The 12,916-nt window shown below is 46.0% G+C and overlaps 1 protein-coding gene across 1 annotated transcript in view; it reads left to right on the forward strand.

Annotated features, from left to right (window-relative positions):
• Positions 1–12,916, forward strand: part of LOC127659530 (X-linked interleukin-1 receptor accessory protein-like 2) — a 564,853-nt gene that overhangs the window by 505,871 nt on the left and 46,066 nt on the right. The window contains exon 6 of the mRNA XM_052149394.1: positions 6,570–6,644. Within this exon, the coding sequence (XP_052005354.1) occupies positions 6,570–6,644 (75 nt within the window). The remainder of the gene's footprint in view (positions 1–6,569; positions 6,645–12,916) is intronic.

Below are 12,916 nucleotides of genomic sequence, written 5' to 3' on the forward strand. Positions count from 1 at the left end.
ATTGAGGGTGGTCTGGTGAACAGTCCAGTCTTCTGTTGACAAGAATGATAGATTTCACTTGCATGCTCAAGCCGCAGCTGCCCCCTGAACATGGATGAGACTCCTGGCTTCATCTCTCACTGTGTTCCTGCACAATAGAGACACACTATTATACAGGGCCAAACGGACAAGCATTTATCCAGCGCATGGGGAAATGAACTCTCCTTGACTTCTTACTCTCTTTGAGAGGTTACCACAAGAGTCTGTTTGCCCTGGAAATGGACACGATAGACAACAGTGCAGTAGTACTGTAGGTATAGCAGAAGTTCCCAACTGATTTTGCTTCTGGATTTGGACATCAAGTGGCACCGCAACACAGCACCAACATTTATTTATCGTACAGAAGTAAACAAAAATACCTTTTAAAATGAACATTGGAATTTATTAATATTACCATAAATTGCATAGCCCCAAAAATATGCACAGTTATTGATCATTTTGTTCCTATATTTCTTTACATTTCGATGGTGTCATGCTCTTGGCAAGTAATTCACGGTACAAAATTCACTGGCCATGTGTATATATATTTTTTTAGACCCACTGTTGTTGTTAAACATGTTTATCATTGTTGCAAGTTAACCCATATTCAATGTAGTCTGGGTCTTATTATCTTACCTCCCGTAGTTTTATTTATGTTTTCAAGGATGAAGGACTGTCACCTTTCTATGTTGCAATAGACAGACTTACATTACACTCACTGAGCACTTTATTAAGAACACTATGGGGGTCCTAATAAAGTGCCCGATGTGGTCTTCTGCTGTTGTAGCCATCCGCATCAAGGTTTGACGTTTTGTGCATTCTGAGATTATATTCTTCTTACCACAATTGTACAGAGCGGTCATCTGAGTTACTGTAGACTTTATCAGTTCAAACCAGTCTGGCCATTCTCTGTTGACCTCTCTCATCAACAAGACATTTCATCCACAGAACTGCCATTCATTTTTTTTTGTTTATGGCACCGTTCTATTTCTTTAAATTCTAGAGACTGTTGTGTGTGAAAATCCCAGAAATACTCAAACCAGCCCATCTGACACCAACAATCATGCCACACTCCAAATCACTGAGATCAAATTTTTTTCCTCATTCTGAATGTTGATGTGAACATTAACTGAAGCTCCTGACCTGTATCTGCATGATTTTATGCACGTTCACGTTCAAACCGACTAACACCAGTATTACCGCTGGTTGGAGGCTAGGCAGCACTATTGAGTAATTTTCGTTAAGCAATAACCTACACAATAATGCAAGGCAGCTGGATTTCAAACTTTGAATGTTTTTTTTTTTTTGCGATAAAAAAATAAATAAAAATGAAACTGAAAAAAGTGCAATTAAAATGTGTTGTTCAACTTTTAGAAAGATGGCTTTTCAACAGTTGTGAAGGGCAACACTCTTTGGCAACTAATCTACTTAATCTGTGAATTCTATACCAGTCACAATATTTGTCAAAATTTGTTCACAATATTTTTATTAAACAATTATATATACAGTTTATGAGGGATCGGTGAATATTCTTGCATTAGTGATAGAAGATTTAATTCATTTATTTAAAAAAACTCAAAACTCAATCCAAAGACATTTCTAAACTCTAATAGCACTTCAAATGAAATAAAAAATCAATTAAAATAACGAAGTAGTAAAAACAAAAACATATATAACCACCTTTCATTTACCGTCACACAAATATCCAAATATCCTATCAAACTGCGTTAAATTACTAATACAAATTAAGATGTAAAATGATTAAAGATTTAAATGTAGGCTAAACATAATAATTATAATGATGATGATAACACTGTGTAACACAATGTTTGTTCCTGGGTATTAAGTGTTATTTCCTAATTGCTTATGCCACAAAAGTATAGAAAAGTGTTATTATTCCCCACAGACTTTGCTTTTGTGACCAGAACAGTGATATTTTGAAATTACCTACAGTATTTACAATGAGAAAACGGGCGAATTTGTGTCTTTTCACATAAATTCACATCAAGTCAGAAAAAAACAACATATGAATTCAAACTAACATGTATTTATACTAAAGTAATACAAAAAGGACTACAAAAGATTTAGAAGTGAGTAGTTTTCCGAAATTTACGATTATAATTTAAATCACTTTCACGAATCAGTCCCCAAATGTTGTCTTCTATCATGTTCTGGTTATACTGTCCTTGGTAGCGGCGTTCAAAGTCCAGTATATCCTGATGGAAGCGCTCCTCCGAGTACACTCCCATGTTCTCCTTGATTTTATCAAGATGGGCATCAAGGATATGAACTCTGAGGGACATCCTACAGCCCATTGTGCCATAGTTCTTCACCAGAGTCTCAACCAGCTCCACATAGTTTTCAGCCTTGTGATTGCCCAGGAAGCCCCGAACCACTGTGACAAAACTGTTCCACGCCGCTTTCTCATTACTAGTGAGCTTCCTGGGGAATTCATTGCGCTCCAGGATCTTCTTTATCTGTGGTCCGACGAAGACACCGGCTTTGACCTTTGCCTCAGACAGCTTAGGGAAGAAGTCTTGAAGGTACTTGAAGGCTGCCGACACCTTATTTAAAGCTCTGAAAAATTGTTTCACGAGGCCGAATTTGATGTGCAGTGATGGAATCGGCACCTTCCGGGGGACCAAATTGATGTTGTTCCTCCCCACAGAGAACTCGGTCCGCTGTGGCCAGTACCACATGTGGTAGTGTGCCTTGGTGTCCCTGCTGTCCCAAAGGTGTTCCAAAAAATCTATTTAAAATTAAAAACTTTTACAATTTAAAAAATTAACACATTTTATTACATAAAATTCCGAGCAACAATACCTTCCAGGGTTTTTTTGCAGTGCCTGCAGGTGAAATGAGGTGCCCAGGGTTTGTCTTGATCCCCAACAGGCATGCCGAAATATGCCTTGTTGGCCTCACACATCTTAGCAGATGCTTCCACAGAGTACTTTTTCTTGATAAATTGGCCGCAGACATAGTAAAATAGTCTGCCGGATGCTTGCAGCCTCTTGATGCCATCTCAGAAAAATGCAGATATGAATCCACATAGACAGCTGGAACTAAACTGAACGGGTGGGCTTCAGGACCCTGTATTTATACTACTATTTATATTACTGGAAAGTTCTAGAAGTTATTCCAAGTTTACTCAGCACTGAATCTATCTGGAATGTTCTGGAAAATAAGTCAATTTCAAAATATCACTGTCCTGGTCACAAAAGCAAATTTTGGGGAATAATAGACATTTTCTATACTTCTGAAGCATAAGCAATTAGGAAATAAAATTTACTATCCAGAAACCAAAAAAAATGTTTTTGTGATGATGAGGGAAGACAGACAAGAGTGCGGATCCAAACGCGGGCTTTATTAGGATAAGGACAGAAATAAACAAACACTAGAACAAAGCAAAGTCCATGATGGGAAAACAGGCAGGAGCGTGAGAACAGCAGGGGAACCTTGGACGGACAACAGGGTAACCATGAACGAGTAGACAGACTGACAGGGAACACAGACAGAGAGCGTTTAAGCAGACATCGGAACTGATACACGGAAACATTATACTGACATTAACGAACGACAACCACAGAACAAACAGACAGGGCTTAAATACACAGACAGAGAACAAAGGAACCAATGAGCAAACAAAACCAATGATAGATTAACGAAGACAGGTGATAATAAAATAGACGACAGGTCGCGGACAATAACGCTGTGACAGCGGTGATGAGGAGTGAGGACGAAGGGAAGTGTAGTTCTAACAGAGACAGTGAAACACAGGCGGGCAACAAGGAAGACATGACAGGGAGCGTGTTCGGTGAAACGGAAAACACGGGACGGACAACAAAGAAGAGTGACATGGGACGCGACTGGCGAGAGTGAAACGGAAAACGCGGGGCGGACCACAATGAAAGGTGACATAAACGTGACAGTGAAAACAGAGAACGCAGGGATCGTAACAGTTTTACACAACTTAAATTTAAATCATGGTTGGAGGTGAACATGTTTTTGTATTATTTTATGTTTTAATCACTGATGTATAAGCTGCAGGGTTGCGCTTGCAACAAACTGCTCTGTGGAAATAAAGCGAACTGAACTCAGAGCAGATGCCATTTGCAGCATTCTCATAGACAATACTATTCTTGCCAAGAAATTTCACAAGATTGAAACAAAGAAAGTGTGAGAACCTTTTACATGTACGTGTTCCACGAGACTGCAGTCCAATAATATAATAAAGTGTGTTTCTTCAAGCGCGTGTCTGTGTGTCTAACAGCATTTCTTGTGTTATTCTGAATCCGAGACATGTTACAGTTACCCACCATGCAAATTATATCTACAATTAAATGTCTTCTGTCAGTGTGCGTACTTTGCATATGTGTAATTTGATGGCAAAGAACATCTGGCTTTCAATGTGTTATTTAGGTTCATTTATCATGAATCACAAACTTTTTATTTGTCAAGTATTCTTTATTTAAGGATATTCTATTCATTAGGCTATTGTATTGGAAGTTCCATTCCTTAATGTTTCACACCGGTGTTGTATAATTCAAATAATAGTCAGCATCAAGAAGAAATATTTGAACACCAGATTGAGATTTATATCAATAAATGGTGTTAGCTCAACTTTACTCTCACAATAAAAGAACATTTATTTATTACGCTTGTAACTTTATTTACGCTTTTACAAATGTTATTCTGCGCATGCAAATCATTTAGGCACAAGTGTACCTTCATAGGAAAAACAATGGCTCATGTTTAGTGTTGGAAAACAGTCTGGGCATCTTTCTCATTAGTCATTCCCATGGCAACTGGACCGATACCTGCAATACATTCAGTTAGTGCCATATGACAGGTCAAAAATAACAAAAATATACAAATGCTCATTTCATTCATCTCAGTGGAGCTTAAAACAAAGATTTTATGTAGTTATTACATTTATTCATTGTCATTATTGTAAAAAGTCATGCTTTTCTGTTTTCACCCCTGAATGCAGTAATTGTTTGTTTACCTTTATTTTATTTACAGTTTGCATCTTTTGAATCAAAATCATTGTAACAAATTCTGAATGTGTATATGAGTCTCCTAACCACAGTTCCTAATTCATCATTTAATACACATCAGTTTTAACACTACATTAATTACATTTTACATAATGTAAATATTTTATTGCATTCTTAATGGACCAAGTCAACACAGTTTCCAATATCACACAAAGATGGGTATTTTGACCATTCACACACACAAACATAATGATAAGTTATGAGCGCTTTTCTTGCATGCACAAACACCGCACGCAGAATTGATATTACAGAAACTGTAGAAAGACTTGGATGCATATTAGGTAGCATCAAATTATATTTATATTTTAAAATCAACAGGGATACCAAATTACTTTTGGCATCCCTACAAGATGCATTTTTAGGGGCTTTACTTAAAGTCAAGGTTGAAGGAATAGTTCACCCTCATAAAAAAATCTCCTCATTTACTCACCCTAATGCCATCCCAGATGTGTGTGACTTTCGTTCTTCTGCAGAACACAAATGAAGATTTTTGGAAGAATATCTCAGCACTGTAGGTCCATACAATACATTGAATGGTGACCAAAGGACTTCTTGTACATTCACAGTACATCTTGCCATGGCAGTCTCTAGGCATGATCATGATTTCAAGCTCGATTTCACTTCCTAGTGCATGACAAGCGCAGAGAGCCAGATGTCACAAGGAAGTGTAACTGAGCTTGAAATCATGATCACCAATGAGACTGCTAATGTTGTGATTTATAGTGAAAAAAAAGTTATATATATTACTGTTCTCATCCAAAACCGATTGGATCACTTCAGAAGAAATGGATTAAAACACTAGAGTCAAAGTTCAAGAGCTTCAAAGTTTTGTCACCATTCACTTGTATTGTATGGACCTACAGAGCTGAGATATTCTTCTAAAAATCTTTGTGTTCTTCAAAAGAAAGAAACTCATACACATCTGAGATGGCATGAGAGTGAGGAAATGATGAGAGAATTTAAGCCCAATAAATTTCAATGACAGGTCTGCTTCTCAGTCAAACTCTGACTGCACTATTAATGCATACAGTAATAATAATCACACAGTAAAGATTCTGTCAATACTTTCATGTTCTTGAAACTTCTTAATGTTTATATATTGCAGGGTTTTTTTTTGTTTAGTTTTACACTTGAAGTAGGGCAATTTACTATTTAATTTAATTTGTTCTATTTACTTGAATAATTACTTTAAAAGCAACACTTCAATTCTACATTGTTTTAATTTATTTTGTTAATATCAATATAAAACAAATTCTGTTTTCAAGAGAATATTTGTTTATTTAATTATTCTTGAGTGGTACGGGTGCCATTGAGGGGAAAAATATAAACTATAAAGGGGTACTGTAGTTTAAAAAAGTTTGAGAAACACTGCTCTGTCTCATTACTAATGTGTGTGTGTGTGTGTGTGTGTGTGTGTGTGTGTGTGTGTGTGTGTGTGTGTGTGTGTGTGTGTGTGTGTGTGTGTGTGTGTGTGTGTGTGTTTTTTTTTTACAGCACTTCTCACCACCAGACCACCAAAAGTCTTGTTCCCATCAGACAGACAGGCTAGTGTAATAGACATACAGCTCGGTGAGTCTCTCTTTACAATCGCACAAACATGGCACTCCATCTCTACACTTAATAATAACAGACCATACACAAGTAATGTGTCATTAGTCATTGTAAAAGAGGCACCTCTATTTTATAAAAAGTACTTCTCTACAGTCATCAGTGTTAAATTTCCTGTTTGTAATGACAGTTCATTGTTGTTGTTGTTTTACATATTTGAGAGAATGTTTATGAAACACAATCAACTGTACCAGCTTATCTAAACCAAAGACTGACTCTACTAAAAGCATTTCAGTTTCTTTGGCTTACATTAAAGCACTAAAGAAAGGGAAGACTGGGGCTTGTTGACACACTTTTTACTATTGAATAAAGTGGTTATTACCATGGTTATTGCCCAGGAAAAAAAATGTCAATTGAACACTGAAACGATTGAAGGAATGCATTGGCAAGGAGGAAGCTGACACCAGCTTAACAAACATGTAGACATTTATTTACACACACGCTTTTCACTGTTACAAACATTGTGGGCTTTACTGTCAATACATAAACACACAAGTCCATGTGTCTCTCTCTCTCTCCGTCTGCTGCTGTCTCCACTCATTAAATACTCCCAACGCCCCGCACTGGAACACGAGACCGGTGTGGCACACTGATGGATGATTTTCCCGACCTCGCTCTACCCAGGTGCCGCTTCGCCCCACCCTACCAAACCCCGCTCGTCACAAACACAATTTTCCCTTTTGTGACAATATGTCTCTCTACAGCGTTTTAAGAGTAAAACAACTATGAGACACACACAATTTATAAAAAAGCAAAAAATGTAATGTACAAAATATCAAATCTTTGTTTTTACCAATAAATACTATAAATCAAATGTTTGAACTAGGAGGTCAAAAACACTGTTTGACACATTTGTTTAATTGTACTTTACACTTTTTACAGAAAAACTTATTTAATACTTACTGATATTCATTGTGAAATCTTCCCTGTGTGACAACTAGCCCTGACATTCCAGCAGAAATTGCTTTACTGTTATGCTTAACACTGCTTAGCCCTCAAAATATTGTAAAAGTGTATATTTTTTAGGATGACTTGATATTATTTAATTTCTAGTCTACATATAATGAATTTTCTTCCAGCATTGTGTAATAATGTAGTTCCCCTTCTGTCGCTCTCTCCACGTTGTGTTGGAGAAGCGACACTAGGGGTCTCTCTTGAGCGCCGATATTCACCTCTGACCTATTGAAAAGGGCCAATGAGAGTTGGCAGTCAGTATTTGCATACCCCGCCCCCGCATATGGGTATTTAAGCGGGGCAAAGACGGAAGTTTAGTCAGAAAATTTCTTCGGAGCCGATGGTCTGTCTGCAGTTTGCTGCGAGTTACACACCACATTAAAACGTTCCTGTTTCCTCTGACGATCTGCATGCTGTTGGATCTTGACGGCGCACAACAGCGGCTTTCTCCTTTACATTGCACGGCGTGCATTGTTGCCCCTGAGTGCTTCGACAGCACAGACACACACACACACACTGTGTATTAAAAGAGTAAATTCCTATTAAAAGAGTGATTTCTCTAAAAGAGCAAAACACAGCGGCGTTGAACGTTCTTTTCAGAACGCGTCTTTTTCAAGATGCCCTTCCGCCCCTGTGTTGTTCCTGGATGCGGTAGAGTGCTCTCCACTTCAGACGGCCACAGGCGCTGTCTCATGTGTTTGGGCCGCGATCACACCGAGACGGCGTTTGTGGATGGTTCATGTTCTCACTGCGAGAACATGACCATGACCACGTTGCGGTCGCGGCTTGCTTTCAACAGAAAGCAAGCCACCCCAGCTGCACCCCACATTGCTCCTTCTTCCCACGGGATTGAGGACGATGCGGTTGGTGCTGGGGGCGATTTGGGGGCGGCAGCGGGTGCAGTTTCGCCGGGTAGCCCCCCGCGAACCTCCCGTTCCCCGACACGCTCGCTGGTCCCCGTCCACGCTCGCAGCGATAGCGGCTCGCCTCATGGCCCGGCTGTCTATCCTCCCGAGCCCGAAGCAGATGAGCTCGCCGCTGCATCGGAGAGTGTGATGTCTGATGCCGAGGACTCCCCTGGACTGCCGCCTCGGGCCAGCAGGCCCAGGCTGAGGCCGACGCTCAGATGTCTGACATGCTTTCCGGGCCGCCGTAAGCGTGGGGTTGGATTGGAACCCTCCATCCTCCCCACAGCCTTCACGGTTCGATGACTGGTTCCTGGGGGCAGCGCGCGTTCGCGGCCTCGCATCCCCCGGTCCCGCTTTTCCGGAGGTGCATGACGAGCTGGCGTGCCACCCGCTCCACTCTCACCACCCTCGACGGCGAGAGCGCCACGGATTCGGGCGATTCCCCAGGTCGATAGGGCAGTTGCGTACCATCTATGCCCGGTAGCCCTACCTCCTGGCGTGGCCGCCCGTACTCCCATCCAAGCCCTGTAGGACAACATCCTCACTCAGCGAAGGCCTACAGTCGCGGCTGGACGCGCTGCCTCCGCCCTGCATCGCGATGGCCCTCCTGCAAGTCCACCAGGCCAAAGCACTCAGAAACATGCACGGGGATGGACCTGATCCTGATGTGCTGCAGGAACTGCGCTCAGCGACCGACCTCGCCCTGAGAGCGACGAAGGCCACAGCGCAGGCACTCGGACAGGCGATGGCCACCCTAGTGGTCCAGGAATGCCATCTTTGGCTCAATCTGGTCGAGATGCGTGAGGCCGACAAGAACCGCCTCCTGGACGCACCTGTCTCTCAGACTGGCCTTTTCGGCGACACCGTCGAGGACTTCACCCAACAGTTCTCCACGGTGAAGAAGCAGACGGAGGCCATCTCTCAAGCATCATGCCCCGCCTCAGCCTCAGGCCGCGGCGAAGCCACCCGATGCTGCATTACCTGTTCCGCCCCGCTGCGAGGCCCCACCGGGTACTTCCAAAATACTCGTCCCTTTGGTGCCCCTAGCGCAGAGCTGGGAAGCGTGGCTTTCGCTTCCCAACGCATCACGCTGGCTGCACCGGACCATTCGACTCGGTTACGCAATTCAGTTTGCCCGGCTCCGCCCCCTTCAGGGGCGTCCGCTTTCCGCAGTACACGGCAAGCATGCCAGTTCCCTGCGCACGGAAATCGCGACCCTCTTAGCCAAGGGCACGGTAGAACCCGTCCCTCCAACCGAAATGAGGAAGGGTTTCTACAGCCCTTACTTCATTGTACCCAAGAAAGACGGCGGCTTACGACCAATCCTGGACCTGCGAGTTTTCAATCGGGCCTTGTTAAAACTCCCGTTCAAACTGCTAACGCAGAGAAATATTCTGGCTGGCGTTCAGCATCTAGATTGGTTCGCAGCGGTAGACCTGAAGGACGCGTACTTCCACGTCTCAATTCTGCCACGACACCGACCCTTCTTACGGTTCGCGTTCGACGGCCAGGCGTTTCAGTACAAAGTCCTCCCCTTCGGCCTGTCTCTGTCCCCTCGCGCCTTCACGAAGTTCGCAGAGGCGGCCCTTGCCCCGCTACGAGTAGCCGGCATCCGCATTCTCAACTACCTCGACGACTGGCTCATCCTAGCACACTCTCGAGAGTTACTATGCTCACACAGAGACCAGGTGCTCCGGCACCTCGGCCGCTTGGGGCTTCAGGTCAACTGGGAAAAGAGCAAGCTCACTCCGGTTCAGAGCATCTCTTTTCTCGGGTTGGAGTTAGACTCAGTCTCAATGACAGCACGTCTCACGAGCGAGCGTGCTCAGTCGGTGCTGGACTGCCTCGCTTCCTTCAAGCCAGGCACGGTGGTCCCTCTAAAACTTTTCCAGAGGCTCCTGGGGCATATGGCGTCCTTCGCGGCGGTCGCGCCGCTGGGGTCGAGGCATATGAGACCACTCCAGCACTGGCTCCAGACTCGAGTCCCGAGACAAGCATGGCACCGCGGCACGCATCGGGTAAGGATCACCCCCGCCTGCCTCAAAACACTCCGACCCTGGACAGACCTCTGCTTTTTACGGGCAGGAGTGCCCCTGCAGCAGGTGTCCCGACGCGTTCTGGTCACGACCGATGCCTCCCGGTCCGGGTGGGGTGCCGTGTGCAGCGGGCACGCAGCAGCGGGCCGTTGGAAAGGGGCCCCGCTGCGTTGGCACATCAATTGCCTGGAGTTGCTGACCGTCCTTCTTGCTCTCAGGAAGTTCCTCCCATTAGTTCGCGACAAACATGTCCTCATGAGATCAGACAACACCACGGTGGTGGCGTACATAAATCGCCAAGGCGGCGTACGCCCCCGCCACATGTCACAACTCGCCCGCCGTCTCCTCCTATGAAGCCAGCAGTGACTCAGTCGCTGCGCCACTCACATCCCCGGCAAGCTCAACGTCGTAGCGGACACGCTATCACGACAACGCCTGCCCGGCGGGAGTGGAGGCTTCACCCCAGTCGGTCCAGCTGATTTGGGAACGGTTTGGCAAGGCGCCAGGTAGACCTGTTTGCCTCCCAGGAAACCTCCCACTGCCCGCTCTGGTATGCCCTAACAGAGGCTCCCCTCGGGACAGACACGCTGGCACACAGCTGGCCCACGGGGCTGCGCAAGTACGCATTTCCCCCAGTGAGCCTTCTTGCACCGGTGCTGTGCAAGGTCAGGGAGGACGAGGAGCATGTCATGTTGGTGGCCCCCTACTGGCCCACTCGGACTTGGTTCTCGGAACTCAGGCTTCTCGCGACAGCTCCTCCCTGGCGAATTCCCCTGAGAAAGGACCTCCTCTCTCAGGGACGGGGCACGCTCTGGCACCCGCGCCCAGACCTCTGGAACCTCCACGTCTGGTCCCTGGACGGGATGCGGAAGAGCTAGCCGGCTTACCGGCGACCATTGTGAATACAATCAACCAAGCCAGAGCCCCCTCTACCAGGCACCTTTACGACCTAAAGTGGCGCTTGTTCGCAGATTGGTGTTCTTCCTGAACTGAAGACCCGCAGAGATGCGCGATCAAGTCAGTGCTCCTGTTCCTACAGGAGAGGCTGGACAGGAGGCTGTCCCCGTCCACCCTCAAGGTGTATGTTGCCGCCATTGCCGCCCACCACGATCCTGTAGACGGCAAGTCTTTGGGTAAGCACGACTTGATCCTCAGGTTCCTGAGAGGCACCTGGAGGTTGAATCCCTCCCGGCCAGGCCTAGTTCCCTCCTGGGATCTCTCGGTAGTCTTGGCAGGACTCCAGAGACCTCCCTTCGAGCCGCTTGAATCAATTGGACTCAGGGCCCTCTCTCTTAAGACGGCCCTGCTGATCGTGCTCGCCTCTATCAAGAGGGTCGGGGACCTGCAAGCGTTCTCTGTCAGCGACACTTGCCTGGAGTTCGGTCCGGCAGACACGTCTGTGATCCTAAGACCGCGACCGGGCTATGTGCCCAAGGTTCCTACCACACCCTTCCGAGATCAGGTAGTGAACCTGCAAGCGCTGCCCCGGGAGGAGGCAGACCCAGCCCTTTCGTTGCTATGTCCAGTGCGAGCCCTGCGCATTTACCTGGACCACACACAGAGCACCAGACGCTCTGAGCAGCTCTTTGTCTGCTTTGGGGGACAGCAGAAAGGGAATGCCGTCTCCAAACAGAGGCTCGCCCACTGGGTTGTTGACACCATCACACTGGCTTATCACACCCAGGCCGTGCCCCTACCCTTGCGGGTCCGAGCTCACTCAACAAGGGGTGTTGCGTCCTCGTGGGCACTGGCCAAGGGCACCTCCATAGCAGACATCTGTAGAGCCGCGGGTTGGGCAACACCAAACACCTTTGCGAGGTTTTACAACCTCCGCGTTGAGTCGGTTGCGTCTCGTGTTTTGTCAGGTCCGAGCCCGTAGAACTCGGTAACACGTAGACTGACCGGCCGGGTGGATCGCTTGCGCCCAGTGCCCTTTTCCTGACGTCAAGGTTAAGTAGTGCGCCTTTTTTCCCAGGGCGCCCCACTCCGAGTCGGGACCCTGGTCGATTCCTCCCCAGCCCTCCAGGTCCGCGGTTCAGCGGAGGAACTCGCCGACCCAAGCCACTGCGGGTACCCTGATGGCTACCCTGTACTGGTATAGGTGCTCCACAGGTAAGGCCTCCTGCTCGGACTCCCCATGTGTATAATTTCACGGTTCTGTCCCCTTACGAGCGGACCCCCGTGTCTCCCTTAGGCAGTTACAGCTGCCCCGGTCGCTGTGCTGTACGCAACTCCCCCCTTTCGAGGCTGGATCTACCACCGCACCATACTTTCCACACGAGCCCTAAGACAGCCGTGTGACGTGTCTACCACTTTTCCTCCCCAAGAAAAAGGG

Source organism: Xyrauchen texanus, chromosome 19 (genome assembly GCF_025860055.1).
Source record: "Xyrauchen texanus isolate HMW12.3.18 chromosome 19, RBS_HiC_50CHRs, whole genome shotgun sequence".
Classification (NCBI taxonomy): domain Eukaryota; kingdom Metazoa; phylum Chordata; class Actinopteri; order Cypriniformes; family Catostomidae; genus Xyrauchen; species Xyrauchen texanus.